The 19,809-nt window shown below is 45.4% G+C and overlaps 2 protein-coding genes across 19 annotated transcripts; both read left to right on the top strand.

The window, feature by feature from the left end:
* LOC106575178 (cytochrome P450 20A1) lies at positions 1-4,755 on the top strand. Of its 2 annotated transcripts, XM_014151469.3 has the most exons (13): positions 1-193; positions 559-608; positions 883-1,049; positions 1,287-1,432; positions 1,809-1,976; positions 2,078-2,156; positions 2,333-2,445; positions 2,598-2,652; positions 2,831-2,951; positions 3,253-3,364; positions 3,511-3,575; positions 3,680-3,769; positions 3,993-4,755. In XM_014151469.3, exons 1-13 carry the CDS (start codon positions 122-124, stop codon positions 4,141-4,143), a joined length of 1,389 nt encoding a protein of 462 aa, XP_014006944.3. In that variant the 5' UTR covers positions 1-121; the 3' UTR covers positions 4,144-4,755. The 2 variants fall into 2 exon arrangements, with proteins under 2 accessions (XP_014006944.3, XP_014006945.3); XM_014151470.3 differs by lacking the exon at positions 1-193 and having other exon boundaries at positions 559-672.
* Positions 4,756-4,922: 167 nt separating this feature from the next.
* On the top strand, positions 4,923-19,358 carry LOC106575181 (abl interactor 2). 17 transcript variants are annotated; one of them, XM_082963415.1, is made up of 12 exons: positions 4,924-5,130; positions 11,324-11,491; positions 11,643-11,819; positions 12,221-12,238; positions 12,395-12,498; positions 13,582-13,734; positions 14,874-15,004; positions 15,212-15,421; positions 15,927-16,091; positions 16,748-16,834; positions 17,188-17,379; positions 17,526-19,358. In XM_082963415.1, the coding sequence occupies exons 1-12, from the start codon at positions 4,960-4,962 to the stop codon at positions 17,699-17,701; spliced, it is 1,752 nt and encodes a 583-aa protein (XP_082819541.1). In that variant the 5' UTR covers positions 4,924-4,959; the 3' UTR covers positions 17,702-19,358. The 17 variants fall into 17 exon arrangements, with proteins under 17 accessions (XP_082819544.1, XP_082819541.1, XP_082819545.1 ...); XM_014151485.3 differs by having other exon boundaries at positions 4,925-5,130; positions 16,745-16,834; XM_082963418.1 differs by lacking the exon at positions 13,582-13,734 and having other exon boundaries at positions 4,923-5,130; positions 16,745-16,834.
* The last annotated feature ends 451 nt before the right edge of the window (positions 19,359-19,809 follow it).

The raw sequence follows: 19,809 nt of genomic DNA, 5'->3' as shown, positions 1-19,809 counted from the left end.
TGTGCAGGCTTTGCAGTAGAACACGGAGTGGTGATGCTGCCGTAGACGTGGTCGCTATAACCCATGTATAGTATTTCTTTAGCTATCTATCTAAACGTTTTTTTGAGTAACACCAGCAAACATGCTGGACTTTGCGATATTTGCAGTGACTTTTGTCATCATTCTGGTCGGCGCAGTCCTCTATTTGTATCCAGTAAGTCAATGCCTGTGCTTATATTAGCCAATATTTGCAACATCGTATATCCACCAATGTCATTACTAGCTACGTGTAAGCTGCTAACTTTGTCCACAGTTTTACAGTGACATGACAGTTAAAAACATCCCAGGATTTTTTTATGCATCTACTTTTAGTACTCAAATGTTTCAGCAGTTTAAGTGAATTGTAGAACATATGGCAAAGTAGTGTAGAAATATTTTTTTCAAAGCTCAAGTTTTTACAGGTTACTGCCATGGACTTAGAATATGTAAACCCCACACCATTTCTTGTCATGTTTAATTTATGATATGTCTCTCTTGAAACGGAATGTAACATGCTTGATTTTTTTTTTTTTTATCAAGTCATCAAGAAGTGTTTCTGGTATACCAGGTCTCAACCCTACAGAAGAGGAGTGAGTAGCCTATGACCAGATGTGTTTTACAACTTTCTAAGTACTGTCTCTCTTTAGCACTCAGGTAAGCTCACCACACTTGACCTGAGCCTGTATTTATATAGCGTCTCTGTAGGAGTACTGATCCAGAATCAGATCCCCCTGTCTATTCATCTCCATATAAAAGGCAAAACTGATTCTAGATTAGCACGCATACACTGAGAAGCTTTCTGGATACGGGCCCTGGCCTGACCTAGGTTCATATTGGTTTATTTGTGTCATTCTCTTAATTTAGGGATGGAAATCTACAAGACATAGTGAACCAAGGCAGTCTGCATGAGTTCCTGGCTAGTCTACATGGACAGTTTGGTCCTGTGGCATCCTTCTGGTTTGGAGGACGCCCTGTGGTCAGCTTGGGTTCAGTGGACCAGCTACGGCAGCACATCAACCCCAACAGGACTAGTGAGTACTGGGGAGGGAGGGAAACTATTGGGAGGAAAGGGAAACAGGTGCTCCGTCCCTACTAACGTACCACTTAAAATGCATGCTTAAAAGATTGCACCATTCTAAGTGGAATGCAGGTATAGATAGACGTTGTAACAGATTCAGGTGATTTCTGTTTTACATGTACAGTGTTGTTTTGAAATGAAGAAACAGTAACATGTTTGCCACTGTGACATCTTCTATCCTTACTTGTAGCGGACTCATTTGAGACAATGCTGAAGTCGTTGCTAGGGTACCAGTCAGGAATGGGTGGAGGGGCCACAGAGGCTGTAATGAGGAAGAAGTTGTATGAGAGTGCCGTCAACAACACCCTGGAGGAAAACTTTCCCCTGCTGCTGAAGGTTTGCCTCTTACACAATGGCTCATTGGCAGTTTTTTATATTTGGCTGTGGTATTCTGCAATACTTTCTTATGTTTTTGTGTATCCATTAGTATTTGTTTACTCAAAAGCTATTTGTGCTCACTTCCCTGGGATGTTATAGTTTGGTAGCCTAGTGGTTAGATTGTTGGGCCAGTAACTGGAAGGTCAGCTTGGGGATTCGATCCAGCAACAAGGTAAAAATCTGTCTTTCTGCCCGGGCGCTGAAGACATGGATGTCGATTAAGGCAGCCTCCCCACACCTCTCTGATTCAGAGGGGTTGGGTTAAATGCGGAAGACACATTTCCCATTGACACACACTCTCTGTCTCCCTCCCTCCCCTTTTGTCCTGTTCTAGCTGGTGGAGGAGTTAGTGGGGAAATGGAAGTCTTTCCCTAAGGACCAGCACACACCCCTCTGTACCCATCTGCAAGGATTGGCCATGAAGGCTGTCACTCAACTCGCTCTAGGTGACCGCTTCCGGAATGATGCTGAAGTCATCGGCTTCCGAAAGAACCATGAGGCAGTGAGTGAGCAGTCACATTTAAAGTCACCGTTTCTGGTGAAAATATGCCCATTACGACCTGTGTTTGCAGATTTTCACTGATAATTCCCTTTACTTGTCAGATCTGGTCGGAGATCGGAAAAGGCTATTTGGACGGCTCCATGGAGAAGAGCTCCATCAGAAAGGAGCACTATGAGAGCGGTGAGTGAGAACTAGTTCACTGCTATGGATCATATGTGTTACCTGTACATCTCAGCATTAAGAGAACTTCCACTTTCTTACTGAATGTATCTGAAATAAAAAAGAGATTGTCAGAGTATCTCCCTATGTGTATAAATTCTCTGTCCTCATGCTAAGTACATTATGTTTGTTTACAGCGCTGGCAGAAATGGAAACAGTGCTGATGTCTGTGGCTAAAGACAGGAAAGGACAAAGGAGCCAGACAGCGTTTGTGGATGCTCTTCTCCAGTCCAACCTCACAGAGAGACAGGTGATGCACAGATTCCTTGATTATAAGGAGAATAGACTCATTGGGCAGAGCAGAGAGCCTCCTGTTGCTGTTACCCACGTGTAGAGGAAAATAAAACTTCCTTCCCACTTTTGTTTTAATGAATGCTTGTTTTCATTGTTTCTCTTTTGTAGGTGATGGAGGACAGCATGGTATTCACACTGGCAGGTTGTGTCATCACAGCTAATTGTGAGTACTATTAACAAATAGATTATGCCTATCTACGTTAGAACTTGCAGATTTTATGGTGTATCCAATCGTCAATTCTTTCTGAACAAATAAATTCATACATTTGGTTAGTATTCTGTCAGAAAATCTCTCTCACAAAGTGTTGATGTTTCTCTTTGTGGTTGTAATATTTTCCCAGTGTGCATCTGGGCAGTACACTTCCTGTCCACGTCAGAGGAAGTTCAGGAGAAGCTGCATCAGGAGCTGGAGGATGTTCTGGGCTCTGAGCCTGTTTCTCTGGATAAGATCCCACAGCTCAGGTGACCTCTGACTCTGTCTGACAGCCAAATAACATCAACGATGTGATGCAGTGTAATAGAGGTGTTTCAGATCCACTCTTGCATGACAAGTACCTTATATGAGACCTGAAGACTGGTGTGAGCTTCCTGAGCTAATGCCTAAGCTAACAGGGGCTAACAGCCTTGTGGCACACATGACACCTGGGTTCGAACCCTGGTCGGTCACAGCAGAACGGGCAGGTATCCTCATGGTGGCTTGTCTTCAAGGTATATTTATAGATACATTTTATCATGCCTATCAAATGCATCTTCTATACTATAGGTACTTCCAGCAGGTTTTGAACGAGACTGTGCGGACAGCCAAACTGACGCCCATCGCAGCCCAGCTCCAGGAAAATGAAGGGAAAGTCGATCAGCACATTATTCCTAAAGAGGTATCTTATTCTCCTCTTCCCTACTTAGTCCCTTTATTATCCACATCTCACTGTCACAGTCAGCAAGTGCTTGTGGATGTAAAATGAACAGAATTTTGAAGTTTAAAGTGAATAATTAAAACACTTTATTCCTATGTTTCTTTTAGACACTGGTGATCTATGCCCTTGGGGTAGTCCTACAGGATGCAGACACCTGGAGCCATCCCTACAAGTCTGTCCATATGTATTTTCCTTTGAACTTTTTGCCACCTAAAGAGGACATTTTTGCTGGATTTTTTGGTACCGAGTTTGAATTCTTGCACTTTGTCCATCCAGGTTTGACCCAGACCGATTCACAGAAGATTCTGCCAGGAAAAGCTTCTCTCTGCTTGGATTCTCAGGGAACCAGGCCTGTCCTGAGCTGAGGTAACGGGGATGGGAAAGGATAGTGGCGTGCACTTGAGATTAACCAAGGGGCTAGGGCATTTTCTACCTGTAATTACACAGGATAAACTTCTTATACAGTTTTACCATATTTATTCTACAACATCAAAGGAAAGGAAATGGAGAGGGACTGTCACTACCAGGCAAAGAAGAAGGATGTGGGCTTGTTACTAACTTTTTATACCACCATTTTGCCACCTTTCAGGTTTGCGTACACAGTGGCCACTGTCGTCCTCAGCACTGTAGTGCGCCAACTGAAGCTGCATCAGGTAAAGGGACAGGTGGTAGAGGCCAGATCTGAGCTGGTGTCAACGCCTAAAGATGACACATGGATCACTGTGAGCAGAAGAAGCTAAACTAACAGTGGACATTTGTCTCAAACTCCATCTGTGGAAGAGGAACTGTGTTATCTGGGAAGGTGCTTGTCAGTTAGCCTAGATTCTAGACCGAGTGGAACTGTTAAAATAACTTTAAACATGATGGCGAGCTTTGCAGGGCTATTTGTCAGTCAGCTCTTGAACATGGTTTTGATTAGCTCAAGTCATTGCCAATGGCTACTCGGTCATTTGAGCTACCATCTGTTCCGCCTATTTCAATATGAGGATCAGTACCTATCTTTTCAAGCTACATGATCATTGATGTATTGTCATAAACCTTGCCTTAAACCAACATTCCAGCTGAACTGCCTTCCAAAACACGTGGTCCCCACTCCCCCAGATACATGGCATTTTTGAGAGTTCATTTTTGAATAAAGTTTACACTACTCGTGTGTTAGGAATATAATATTTTGCACATTTGTTGCACTGTTGTGAGCATATCTTGCTACTGTCAAGACATCTTGGCCATTATTATCAACAAGTGCTCACTGTATCTGCAGGGTCTCCGGTTCAATCCCCAGCCCTGTTTCCCCTGTATCGCTATATTAGCATTGGTTGTTTAATTGTTGATAATAAAAATCATATCCGTAACTTCTGGATTTATTAACAGCCTTTTTCCAGATGGTATTGTTTCCTTTCAAAACAGAATCTTGAGGTTTTCTCATAATTTAAACCAGTCACAATGTAAATTGACAAGGAATTGAAAGAGCAAAGATCTACGTATCATATCCACTTAAATTTGTCACAGATTGTCATACACTCCGTCATACTTGGGATGCCCAACGCCACCTCTGCATGAGTGTTGGAGAGGCTGGGATCTGGCATGCATTGATTGCTAAAGATGTGAAAATGGCGGAGTTACAAATGCTTTTGGAAGAGGAGATTCCAGCTGGACGTAGTGCTTTATTAGATAGTTTTACCAATTTGGAAAGAGTTGCCGAGTATTGCGAAAGCAACTATGTTCAGGTAATGATAATTTTATAACATTATATATTCTACAAGTATAATCTTTGACGGTGGGCGAAGTGATGCCTACGAGCTTTGCGGATGAGGTGCAGCGACTCAACTGCAAGGGTGCTCCTGCTAGCAAGCTAGGCTATAGATAATTAGCTAACCTTAGTTAGCTACTTCGTGCGGAACGTAGCTAACTAGCTATGGTTTTCATAATTTGAAAACATTGGTTGCCGTTCTCCAACCGTCACACATGTATCGTAATTTCTCGCGTTTATGTAGTTGTTAGTATTTTTACTAACTTGACTTCGTTAGCTGTTTACATCCAACCAAATAATGCTTGCTAGTTAGCTAGCTAACTAGTTGTGCTAACTAGCTGAGCTAGCGCGAATTATCTGGGCACAGCTGGTTTCATGATTGACAGTGTCGTGACGGGGTACACAAGGTATTCAGCTAAGGTAAATAAGTAAGGAATTTAATTGGATATCAAATGATGGGACACGTTCTGATACCAGAAAACCAAATGAGCCACAAGTTAACGAATTATGACTATAGCAAACGAGCTAGCTAATTCCAACTAGCCACGGTTTCTTGTTAGCTGCACTGCTAGCTGCCATTGCTGTCAAATTCTCCAGTTGTACGGGTTTGAAATTCCCAACTCATGTCAACATTAGCTAGCTGTTAACATTGGTCGTGAAGAAAATATATATACCATGTGTGGCACTTGTAAGCGTTCTTCTCCTGCCAATATTTAGCGTTAGTTAGCTAACGTTAATGTTACAGCCTTATGTGTGCCAAAGCAAGTCACTGCAGATTGGATAGGACACCCTGTATCATCAATGCCGAACTTCGTGTACTACTGACTGTAGAGTGGGAAAATACATCTGTGTTTCATAGACTACTGGTGGATCTGGCAGTGGCAGAACAAGCTTAATTGTTCATAACGTTAGTCATGCCATGAAGTACGTTTTTCCTAATATAAAGTGAGGTTCTGACACCGAGTGTGAAACGTTTGTCAATAGTGCCACTGCTCTGGAACTAGAGGTCTATACGGGTCCAAAAAGTTGGGCGGGTTCCGAAATGGATCTGGGCTTTCCCACCCTGACCCGATATGCATAAATTCATTTTTAAATATAGGGACCCGAGGACAACTAGACCCATTCCATATAGACCCGGTCGAATCCAAGCCGATCCGAGTGATGGATCTGATAAAGCCAAGTGGTGGGAAAGAGGTGCTGCTATAGTAGGCGGGGGAGGGGCCATACTTTGAGCAAGTGACATGGGGAGGAGGGAGAGATGAGACAGCAACCATCAAAGCCTACTCGCCCTATAGTATACTAATAGCTGCCATAGCTAGGTTATTTATCATCAGATATGATTATGTAGTACCTGTCTAGGACTGCATTAAACCGGGAGAAGCTAGCTAACTTTAGCTAGCTAGGCTAAAAGAGGCTGCAGTGCATGCACTTTCTCATCCTACAGTTACAAATAACTAAATTCAGAATATTAAGTAGCAAGTTGGCTGTTGGTCGTTGTAACCTATCCTTTAACTTTTAATTCTGTTAAATCTCATTGTATTGGTCGCGTACACTTACACTCAGTTGCCAGTTTATTAGGTACTCCATCTAGTACTGGGTTGGACCCCCCTTTTCCTCCAGAACAACTGGACTTCTTTGGGGGAATGTAAACATTGCTCAGTTTGTATCAAGGGACCTAACATGTACCAGGAAAACATTACACCACAGCCACCAGCCTGTACAATTGACACCAGGCAGGATGGGACCATGGGCTCATGCTGGTTATACCATATCCTGACTCTTCCATCAGCATGACGCAACAGGAACCGGGATTCGTTGGACCAGGCAAGGTTTTTCCACTCCTCAATTGGCCAGTGTTGGTGATCGTGTGCCCACTGGAGCCTCTTCTTGTTTTTAGCTGATAGGAGTGGAACCCAGTTTGGTCGTCTGCTGCTATAGCCCATCCGTGACAAGGACCGACGAGTTGTTCATTCCCGAGATGCCTTTCTGCACACTGTTGTACTGCACCGTTATTTGCCTGATTGTGGACCGCCTGTTTGCTTGCACGATTGTTACCTCTCATCAACCAGCTGTTTTCGCCCACAGGACTGCCGCTGACTGTTTGTTTTTGTTTGTCGTACACTTCTCAGTAAACCCTAGACACTGTCGTGCGTGAAAAGCCCAGGAGGCCAGACGTTTCTGAGATACCGGAACCGGCATGCCTGGCACCAACAGTCATACCACGCTCAGTTGCTTAGGTCACTTGTTTTGCCCATTCTAAAGTTCAATCGAACAGTAACTGAATACCTCGATTGTCTGTGCCTACATTATATAGCAAGCCATGGCCACGTGACTCACTGTCTGTAGGAGTGAACCATTTTTGTGAACGAGGTGGTTTACCTAATAACCTGGCCAGTGTGTATTTTGCAGATGTTATCGCAAGGAAGCGAAATGCTTATGTTTCTAGCTCCAACAGTGCAGTTTACCTAACAACACACACACATCCCCAACATTTTTATTAAGAAATATCAGAATGAGCATTGTCAGAGTCCGGTGTATATGTATATCACCGGACGTGCTTGTTGCACCCTCGACAACTACTATGATTATTATTATTTGACCATGCTGGTCATTTATGAACATTTTAACATCTTGACCATGTTCTGTTATAATATCCACCCTGCACAGCCAGAAGAGGACTGGCCACCCCTCATAGCCTGGTTCCTCTCCAGGTTTCTTCCTAGGTTTTTGGCCTTTCTAGGGAGTTTTTCCTAGGGAGTTTTTCCTAGCCACCGTGCTTCTTTCACATGCTTTGCTTGCTGTTTGGGGTTTTAGGCTGGGTTTCTGTACAGCACTTTGAGAATATCAGCTGATGTACGAAGGGCTATATAAAAATAGATTTGATTTGAAATTTGATGTATATAAATCATATGTGTAATGGTTTGTATGGACAGTATATGAATAGGAAAGGTGTGTACAGCAGTAGTTATATTGGATGAACCTTGAGTAGAATACAGTATATACATATGAAGTGGGTAAAACGGTATGTAAATATTAAAGTGACCAGTGTTCAAACGTCCTGGCACTGAATGCGCAATGACATTATTGGGTTTAGTTAATAATTAACATGACTAGGCCTCCCGGGTGGCACAATGGTCTAAGGCACTGCATCGCCGTGCTAGCTGTGCTACCAGAGATTCTGGGTTCGAGCCCAGGCTCTGCCGCAGCCGGCTGCTACCGGGAGGCCCATGGGGCGGCGCACAATTGGCCCAGCCTCGTCCGGGTTAGGGACGACGCTCTCATCGCGCACTAGCGACTCCTGTGGCGGGCCGGGCGCAGTGCACGCTGACCAGGTCGCTAGGTGTACGGTGTTTCCTCCGACACATTGGTGCGGCTGGCTTCCGGGTTGGATGCGCGCTGTGTCAAGAAGCAGTGCTGCTTGGTTGGGTTGTGTTTCGGAGGACGCATGGCTCTCGACCTTCGCCTCTCCCGAGTCCGTACGGTTGCAGCGATGAGACAAGATATGAACTACTACCAATTGGATACCAAGAAAAGGGGGTAAAATATATATTTTTTAAAAGATAAGGAAAAGAAAATTAGCATGAAGATGTCTTGACCTGTGATCTTGCTTCTGCCCAGCTGTGATCATGACTGTCATCCTCACACACACGACTCAAGCATGGACTCCATACTGGTATTTATTAAAACAAATAGGGAGTTTACGGCACCTGGTATTCCCAGGAAGTCTCCCGCCCCAGTACTAACCAGACCCGAACCTGAACAGGCATGTTCAGGGTGGTATGGCCACAAGCATATTTTTTAAATAATTTCTCCCAGAATTAGTCTCCCTGAATTAGTTCCCTTCTCTGCAACTCCTCAATGGACTTGAGAGAGGCGAAGGTCAAGTCATGCGCCCTTCAACCGCCTACTTATCACACTGCTCGCTTAACCCGGATGTCAGACACACGTGTCAGAGGAAACACCGTTCAAATGCCGACCGGAGGCGTTAGAGCGCGATTAGCCAAGGAAAGCCCCACCAGCCAAAACCTCCCCTACCCCGGAAACCGCTGGGCCAATTGTGCGCCCTCTTATGGGGCTCCCAGTCACAGCTGGTTGTGACACGCCTCAGAACTCCAGTGCTTTTGACCGCTGCGCCATCCAGGACTCAAGATATTTAATTAGGCTAATCTGAGATCGTTCAATAAAAGTCTGCTGGTTCCCCAATAGGCCTTGCCTATATAGTTAGTCACAGAATGGATCACTGCTCTTCTGTTTTAGATTAGTCACATACACAGGGTCGCAGAAGTAATTACAGGGTACAGTGAAATTCTTAAGCTCTGAGCACTAACTGTGCAGGTCAAAAAGAGAGGTGACTGAAACAATAATAACAATACAAATGTTATTATACATATTTACAACTGTAGTAAGGATACATGTCCATTAGGGGTGGGGGCAGGGTAAATGTCCGTTGTGGAAGGGCCGACAGTAGGATGACGATGGTACTCCTGTAGAACACTGAGGGTCCTCTGGGACAGGCCGGATTTCTTCAGCTTCCTGAGGTAGAAGAGTCGCTGTTGTACCTTTTTCACCACGGTATCCGTGTAGTTTGACCATTTCAGTTCCTCTGAGATGTGTACGACGAGAAAATGTAAGTTTTTGACTGTCTCCATTGATGAGGACAGCCTGGTTCCTTCTGAAGTCCACAATCTGCTCCTTTGTTTTGCTGACGTTGAGGGAGAGGTTGTTTACCTGAGTGCCTGCCTACCTCTCTGTAGGCCGTCTCGTCGTTGTTGGTAATCAGGCCTACAACTGTCGTGTAGTCAGCCAACTTGATGGAGTTGGAACTGTGTGAAGCCACGCAGTTAGGAAGAGGTTCGATTGAAGTGCTCTGGTCTACCTGATGTAGGCCTATTTGTCAGTAATTTTTTTGCTGAAGTTTGAGCGGATTGTATGAGTTAAACCTGTTTTCGTCAGAGTTAATTGCAGGTTGGCTATAAATAAAAAATGATCTGAAGAATGCTGTCAGTTGATCTTGAGACTGCTACAAGTTTGAGAGGTTGTGTGCTCTTGTCATCCCAGTGCACTACAGCTGCAGCTTTCTTTGATTACTGACAACCTGTTTGTCTTCATGCTTGAGAATAGATGTAATTCCTTAGTGGTGCTCTTGACTCCCTGTAAGGCATGCGTGTGTATTTGTGGAATTCGTGACTGAGGCTGCCTAGTTTTCACTATTAAAGCGCATCTGAAGGCAATGAACATCTTCTCTGATAGAAAACGGCCTATGTGGCATCGATATTAGTCAGACACATTAGTTCTAGTGTCAACATTGACTACACAGTGGAACTAGGATCATTTTGTTCATGAAGTCAGTCTTGTCCAAAAGGAGTTTTGTAAGTGAGTTCGTCATGACTTGAGGGTTGGGTTTTGATTTTGACAATGCTCACTTGCCCTCTGACACGGGATACACAGCTGCTGTGATTGCACTCTATCCAATCCTACCGCAGACAGTGAGACAGACCTCCCCGTCAGTGCAACGGATCTGACTTTGTTTACGTGAGATAACACGTCGCACATTTTCTTCTTTTTTTTTAACTTGAGAAATACTGCACCAAACACCTTAACTAGATGTAAAACTGCACGACTAAAACCTCAATTAATTCCATATTTCTTGAGTTCTTAGAATCATTGACTATTTTGAAGAAGTAATACTGGCTTTGTTCCTATGGTGTCTCATGGGGGACAAACATCAGTAACTTCCACATCGAACCACACCCCCAAGCCTGAGAACTCGTTTTTTCTTAATGAGCGGCAGAGAAACGCATGCCAGAATCCCTGCATTCAGTCGGTCTTTAACACACCGTCCATGGAATTCAGGGCAGATGGGGAGGGTAGAGGGTTGTGCTTTTGAGAAAAGTAATGTCGTACAGTACATACTGTCAACAAGGGAAGTTGTGGTCAGAAAAGCAAGGAAAGGTTAATCTCCAGGAAACTCTGTTTCCCTCTGAAAACATATGGGCTTGCCTTGTCATCCTTCAGCCCCTGCAAGATCCTATTTATATGATATCGACTCTCTCCTTTTTATGCTGCCTGGCTTTGTTGTTTTGTTATTGCCTCTCTACTCTCGCTTCTCTGTTACTGATGTCTATCTGTTCATCCTCTCTCTCACTCACTCTCGCACGCTCCCTCCTCAGTCACCAGATAAGCACAGAGCGTTGGAAGAGACTAAGAACTACACCACCCAGTCCCTGGCCAGCGTAGCCTACCTGATCAACACCTTGGCCAACAATGTCCTGCAGATGCTTGACATTCAGGCCTCCCAGCTCCGCCGCATGGAGTCCTCCATCAACCACATCTCACAGGTACGGCTGCCTGGACGTGGATGCACGTGTGGCGAAATACACACACACACACACACATCCATATAGCCTAAAAATTACTTTATAGGCCTAGTTCAAAAAGCTGTTTTGTTCAAGTCTATTTCTTGTATTTCTGCCCCTTGTGCGGCCCCAGACAGTGGACATCCACAAAGAGAAAGTGGCCAGGCGGGAGATTGGCATCCTGACCACCAATAAGAACACCTCTCGCACACATAAGATCATTGCTCCGGCCAATCCGGAGAGGCCGGTGCGTTATATCCGCAAGCCAATTGACTACAGCCTGCTAGATGACATGGGCCACGGAGTCAAGGTAGGGAGCAGGGAGCATTGACGTTTACCGACTGGATTTCTGATGATAGTAGTACATTTTTATTTTTGTACTGGAGTGAGTTTTCATCAAACTTTTGTGGCACTAAGATCATGGACAAACACTGATCTTAGTGCGACAATAGTTTTGGGGAACTCCCCTCTGTTTGGTACAAAGACAGTAGTAGGCCCTTGGGATAAGCACAAGGGCGTGGTGGTAACGGTGTGAGTCACTTTGTCTAGGACAGTGTGTGACTTGTTCGCTGCTTCCCTAACACCATCTGTGGACTGTAGTCCTATAACGTTGCTACATGTGTTTCTGTGCATTTTCTCACTATTAGTCACTAATCCTCCTTTCTCTTTCTCTCTCTTTGCATCACTTATTTGCCTTTAAAATGAACCTAGTGGTTGCTAAGGTTTAAGGTAAGGATTTCTAACGAAATGTAAAGCCTAAAAACACAGTTGGTGTGCGTGTAAGACCAGAGTGTGTTTTGTCTGATCCCACGTTATGTTGTGTTGCTCTGTTGACTAGTACTTCCCTGTTGTTGTTTTTGTAACCTCTCTCACCGTGTCCTACAGGCCAGTGCTCAGAACACGAAGGCCGGAGCCGCAGGTCTCCCTCGCACCAACCCACCCACACAGAAGCCGCCCAGCCCACCCATGTCAGGGAAGGGAACCATTGGGTATGTAAACGTGGCAGGTGCCACAACTCCTGTCCATGCTGCTCACGTCCTTGAGAAAAACATGCTTTCAGTCTCAGCCAACCACGATCAGACATCTAAAACATGTTCATCAATGGACAAGATCTGATCCTGCAGGCACCAGGTGTCCCTTTGTGCTACAGATTGCTGTGTTGTCCCTCTGCTCCTCCTATGGTGGGCTAGGGACCAGGCTACCCCCTCACCACCCAGCAACGACCTTCAGTGACATTTATTTAAGGTTTGGAGCAGACCTCTTTGTGAAAAGGTCAAAGCTAGCCTGTGGCACATGATATGCTGTTTGATGATATAATGAATGTGCATACCTAATTTCTTCAGGTGTGTGGTTGTTCCAGTGAATGGATATCTTCAAATCTGTTTATTGACGTTATGGGCTACTGTTATTGTTGCTCTGTCCTGTTATGTGTCCCTGTCCAGTTTGTATCCCCCTCTACAGACCTGTCCATAACAGTAATGTATGTAATGGTTTATAACATTGTTTTTATGTCTCTTCTAATGTTTAAGCGCTGTGTGTGTGTGTGACCTTCAAACATGTCCCCCCTGAAACGAGACGCATGTCAGTCGTCCATGACACACTGCTCTAGTCCAGTCTCTGGTGTAGAGGAGGCATCTCTGTCTGTGGTGTTTTGGTTGCTTTTGTCCCCACCCCCATATGGGTGACGTCATGTGACTCCTCCCCCCTCAACTCTAATTCGGGCTGTTCAGCTCTCCATGGCAACAACGCTCAAAGCTCCATCCCTTACACAATCACAGGGGGAGAATATACTTGGCTGCTCATTCATAGTTTTGAGGCTTTTTATTCCACTGAAGCACATCAATAGACATCACTATCCTCGGTTGATGTTGGGCTGTGTAAGAACTGAAGCAGCAGCAGCTGTGGATACGACTGATGGATTTAATGCCTTTTCCCACCTACACCCCATTTTGAGTTTGCACTGGTTCTCTTTTATTTATTTTGGTTCCCATGTTTGTCCTCCTTTTCTTGTCTCCCCCCCCCCCCCCTTCACTTGTGGATGTTAAACTCCTCTCATACCCCTCCCCTCGCAGGCGCCACTCCCCCTATAGGACACTCGAGCCGGTGCGTCCTCCCGTTGTCCCTAACGACTACGTCTCGAGCCCGACGCGCCATGGCAACATGGCGCCCCCACAGCAGAGCCCTGCACGCACTGCGTCTGTTAATCAGAGGAACCGCACGTACAGGTACCCCGCCCCGCATGCTCCCAGCACACCGCTAGCTAAAAACACGTCTAGAACACACTTCGAGCGGCCCTGGACTCACTGAACAGAACCGCTTAGATTCAACTGCCCTGTAGTAAAGATCTGCTGCAATAGATTAGACACTAGCTAGATGCTACTAAACTACTTTTTTCCCAACCCTACCCACAGGACTTAATATAATAATATCACTATAAAAACTGGTCTGAAACACTTTGAATAGGCACTACACCAAGCACACAGAACGAATGTATAGCTCAGATAGACATGTATTCAAATAGGTTTCTTGTTTCCAAGTAATGTATTTTTATCACCTGCGTAACAGCAGAGGAAATTGAGATCAGATAAGCACGAGCAGCTCTGGGTGTCACTGAGGCTCCTACCAGGCAGTGAGAACAAGATCTTTAGGACTACATGACAGAGTATCTGCCACCAGAGAATACAGCTGATCCCCTTTCTCCGTCAGTCCCTTCTCTATTTCCTTCTGAGCACATTACTACGTTTGAAACTGACGTTAAAACTAATAGTAGCAATGATTGACCTTGGCTTAAATTAAACAAGACATAGTTCTTTCTGCTCAACCTACCTATGCGTTGGTCCTTTCTTCCATCCATCCAGTTTCTCACTCATTCCCTGTCTCCAATCTCCTCCTCTTTTCTTCTCGCCTTGATTTTCTTCAGATGCCTCCAGCTTTGTCGCGCCTCTGTCTTTGTCACGTCATCTCTCACTAGTCGACCACCGCTAAATGTCATGTTGTAATTTGTGACGTTTTATTCATTTCTTTATTGCTGTACATGTCATCTCAAAGCAGAGCTGTTCATTTAAATCCGTTCAGTGCTAGGTAGGTGGGGGGCAGGATTTTGGGCCAGGAGAGACCTTGGTTTGGTAGGTTGTGCTTGCAGGTCCTCTGATGCCAATAGGGCTCTAAGGGCCGGTTTCCTGCACCACAGATTAAACCTAGCGCTGGACCAAAAAAATTACAGTACTTTTTAGTCCAGTAGTAGGCTTAATCTGTATCTGGGGAACTGGCCCTACAAAGTATATAACCTCTAATCTAGACGATAAATGACTTAATGCCAGCGGGTGTTGACTGGGTTTTGTGATGGGCTGTGTAACATCACTAGCAGTGGCAGCAGTGGAGGCAGCCACCCCAGCAGCAGCAGCCGCAGCAGCAGCAGAGAGAATAGCGGCAGCGGCTCCGTGGGTTTGCCTATCGCCGTGCCAACGCCTGCCCCGCCCCCCACAGCATTCCCAGGTAAGGTCTGGCCCCATGCCCTGTCCACTGTCTAAGCTCCACCTACTAGCTCTCTAAGGAGCAATACTGTCTGTCAGACTGCTTTAAACTCTCTCCTTCCTTCCCCCTTGATAGTGTCTGAGCACCTGTCTTTATCTCCCTCTCCTGTCTTTCCTTTCCTCTTTTTTTCCACTGCTTTCCTCCCTTTCCCACCTGCTGATGGTGCAGGTACCGCCCCTGCCCTTCCCAACCCTGCTAAGCCACCTCCCACTACCACCACTACTCCCGTCCCACCTGATGGCCTCCCTGTACTCTCTCTAGCTCCTAACCCCTCCCCCACCCCCCCTCCTGAGGGTCCATCCGTGCCCCCTCCCCCACCCCAGCTCCCCACTTCCGTCACTAGCACCGGCCCTGCTGCTTTCAGCACTCCCGCACAAGGTGAGTGCCCCCCCCCCCCCACCACCCTCACCCTTGCATCACGTCCATCTCTCCCATCATCCCAGGACCTGTATCTGTCTGTGTACCAGCGGGCATGTTGTCACGTGGGCTGTTTGTTCTCCACCCATGCATCATCAGAGTTTCTCCATCACCCTCCCTCTCACTGTCTGATCTGTCACTGTGTCTTTTCCTTTTTCCTCTGGGCGTCTCTTTCTCATTCCCTTCTTAGGGCAACTCTCTCCCATCGCCCCCAGTTACCACCTGCATGCCATCATCACCCCTTGTGCATGAGTTAAATTGTCCTTGTGTTCTTACAGTAAGTGATGTTGAAAAGGGTCTTTGACTTGAAATATGCCATGATGATAAGACATCTGAATACCAAAAGTGCTTACATCGATCCCATGAATGAAGTGCATCATGATGGGAAACAGAAGTGATAAGTTCAGTGACATAGCTACACCGTACCAAAATCTCTCTCTGGTTCCCCTTGCTGTCTGTACCCCAGGTGCCCCCCAGTTCTTTAGCATGAACCGACCGGTGCAACCACAGAACCCTCCTGCGGTGGGGGGGTCTCTGCCGTACCGCCGGCCCGCGTCATTGACGGGTCAGCCCAACATGCCCCTGGCCCTGAACCAGCCCAACGGAGGACCCCACTTCAACCAGGTCCCAGGTAACAGCCCTGACCAGCAACACGATCACTCCTACCAGAACTCAAATGGGCTTTTGTGTTTAGAGATATTTCTCATTTAGATTGAGTCTGCCTCTTTAAAGCTTTCTTTCATATATTACTGTCTGGTTTGGATCCTGGAGCGTTTGTGCTCCTTGTCCACCCTGTAACTCATTTGTAGAAACAAAATGTATACCGGGCCAAATAATTTCTGTTACTTGGCTTAGCGTTATGGTTAAAAAAAAAAAAAAACATTTTAAATACAAGCTGACAAAAATGTTCAGTTCTTGTGGAAGCAAACTGTCATTTTGTGAGTTCCCAGAACCTCACTAGATTGTTGAATTCATACATGAAAACTCCCATTTGATTTCAGCAGACAGGCGAACCTATGGGAAGGCACAAAGCACCTAGGTCTCGGCAGCTCGCTGTCTTTTTTTGTGTGAAAGGATTCCCGCTCTTGATTTAGCCATTTTAATGCCTAGTCTGCCTACTGATCTATCTGGCTTCTATCATGTTCTAAATTCTAATTCCACCACATCTCTCTCTCTTTCTGCCTTCCTTTCTTTCCTAATTACAATCTGCTCCTCTTTTTCTTCCCTCTTTCTTTCTCCTCTCTCGCTCTCTCTCTGCTTCTCCTGTGGTGTGTGTGTGTATAGCAGGTCCTCTTGTTGCCCCCCCTCCCCCCTCCATGCAGATCACTCCTCAGCTCCCTCTGATGGGCTTTGTGGCTCGGGTACAGGAGACCAGTAAGTGGCTTTTAGCTCCTCCGCCTTGTTGCCTGGTCTTCGCAGCGGCTCCGTCGTGCATGTGTTTATGTTACTCATGACGTGAGTCTATTTTTGTCTTTACTTCAAAGCTGAACTATCCATCGACTTCGGTTTACCTGTCTGAAATAAACTTCCCACCTGTGTGCGTTGGTATTGTGTTCTCCTTTCCCCCAGAATTCTCAGTTTGTCTTCATACACTTTCAGCATGGATACCCAAACAACCACCCCAGCCCTACCGCCACATGCATGGGAATGCCAGTGTCAATCCACATGTAACTAACCAACCAGTGGAATGTAGACACGGTTCCTGACTGTGTTGTGTCCCCCCCCAGTCTCAGACGTGCCCCCTCCCCCGCCCCCTGTAGAAGAAGCGGTGTTTGAGGAACCCACCCCGCCCCCTCCACCTCCAGAGGACTATGAGGATGATGATGAGGAGGAGGAGGAAGAGTCGGCCGTGGTGGAGTACAATGATCCCTACGCAGAGGAGGACCCCCCGTGGGCCCCACGCACCTACATGGAGAAAGGTAGCAAGTGATTCTCTCTTCCACCCTGATCTAAACATGCCCTATCCACTTCTCCTGTTCTTCTCTTTCATTCGCCCTCCCTTGTGCTCTAGCCATCTCCTGTCCTCTTCGCTCCTCTAACATCCTCCTCTCTCATTGGTGGACAGTGGTGGCGATCTACGACTACGCGGCGGACAAGGAGGACGAGCTGTCCTTCAACGAGGGCGCCATCATCTACGTCATCAAGAAGAACGACGACGGCTGGTACGAAGGAACGATGAGTGGCACCACCGGCCTCTTCCCCGGGAACTACGTCGAGTCCATCATGCACTACGCCGAATGAGGAAGAGGAGAGGAAGGTCAAAGACTTTGTTAGGCAGAGCATGATCACATTGTGGAAGAGACGAGGGTTCATGAAGAGTACGCAACTATCCTCAACCGGTCTACCAGATGAAGTACACCGGCCACTTGTAGATATTCCCTGTGTTTTTGAATGATATGAGACTGTATGGTGGTGGGTTTTTATGTACTATTATTATAAGGAAGGCCACAAGGATTATTGTGATTTAAAAAACTATTTTTCTCATTTCCTTTTGCCCTTACTTTAAAGTTGTATTTATTTGGACCATGCATTATATAGGGAGGGATGGTACGGCGACCAGGGCTGCTGATTAAGGATAGTGATAGATGTCAGATAATCCTGATGAAGTTCTCTAGATGAGAATGCTTTTTCCAATAGTTTCTCTCCTGCCACTCACCGAGCCTTTCTAGACTCAGATTTTCTTTTATTTAAAACCAGAAGGAGCTCCTATTGGTTAGTGGGATGAGATGGACTGTTGCGCTTGAACTTTATACGATGCCACTGACAAGACAAGCACATACTGTATGTCTACATTTGACAAAATATAGACTATAACAGCTAGATATTACAGTGGTGGGTAAGAATGGGGAAAAGACTGAAACTGATTTGTTTTCAACTCACCTGAACACCCATTTTGAAACTCTTCAGTTTGGATTCAGTAGTTAATGAATTGGTTCTGGCCCAAGGCTAGCTATGGCAGCTTAGAGCATGCTCAGTCACTACTTCACAGGCCAGTTCTAGTATCAGGATAGATAGTGCAGTGTTTCTCAACCTTTTGGTCGGTTCTAGTTTTAATTGAAGACGTTGGCTTCCATGGCACAAAACAAGTTTGAGAAACACAGCCATCTGGCCCAAAGTGGAAGGATAACTCAAATTGCAAAATTAGTGAGTCTTAAGTCTTTGCCTTACCTTGTCAAGACAGGCAAAGTCAATCTATTCTGTCTTGGTAGAGGGACTGTCTGGGAGCCTCTTAGGTAGATAAATACTCTGGCCACTCATTTGCATCAAAGATTTCAATATTTGATGCTAATTCGTTCTTATTGTAGTGGGTCTTCACCAAAGCGTGGCAGACGGCATGCTTTTAAAAAAATTATTCATTAGTCTCCTTTCCTGCTATATTATTCCTGTCTTAATATTTTAGATATGGTGTGGTTATTGGTTTGGTTTGAAATATTCACCCATTGTTGACAGGTAGGGTTTCATGATGCATTTATAGGAGGTGATAAAGGAAGCTTGTGCCATATTGAAGTGTGTGTGTGTAGGTGTCACTTCCATTTGCAATAAAAAAAGGCAGTGGGATGGGTTTGAGAATGTAGATCTTTGAGTTGTTTGGGATTGAAAGCACATTTGTAGTAAGAGTGAATTGTTACTGAAATTACATTTAAAATAAGCTGTATTATTGCCTCAGAGGACTATTATTAAAATGAGCATAAAAGCCAGCTGTTGATTGTAGAAATGATCCAACAAACCGGCACAAACCTTTCAATGACTCCATCATACTGAAACTGATGCATTGAGTGTTTATATTCTCTATAGAGGTACAAGTATTATTTCCAATGTGCTTGGCCGTGTCTGAGGGCTCTGTGCTTGTCTGTCAGTCAAATCATTTATTTTTTATTAAAAGTGGGTCTGTTCTTGAGTCTTGCATGCCATTTTTCTTAATACTGTAGTGGTGTCTGAAACCCAGTTGGCCCTTCAAGGCAGCCCCAGAACTGGACCCTAGGGGCACAGTCAGCAGAGCACAACCTTTTTGAATATTCAGATATGTTATGTAGAAGAAACATGCCTCTGACATGTAGCATAAGGACTCATGTCAGCTCTATTCAGGACATTTCTATCTGCAATGTTCCACAACGCTGTGCAACGCTAAATGCAACCCCAGGTACTACTAAACCAGCCTCATCCAAAGACTAACGTGTAAGCTAAATCCATGTCAACTTTTATCCCAACGTCTGAAGATCAATAAAGTTATGGGATTCGACTACTCCAGGAGGAGCCATTCATTTAGTGTGTAAATGGAGAATATATCATTGTGTAAGAACAAGTGTTCTATTCCCTCAGCCCAAGATCTCTTTGGATGTCAAGTAAAA

Source organism: Salmo salar, chromosome 17 (assembly GCF_965601325.2).
Source record: "Salmo salar chromosome 17, fSalSal1, whole genome shotgun sequence".
NCBI lineage: Eukaryota > Metazoa > Chordata > Actinopteri > Salmoniformes > Salmonidae > Salmo > Salmo salar.
Note: the sequence above shows the minus strand (reverse complement) of the source record. Positions and strands in the feature narration are given on the sequence as shown.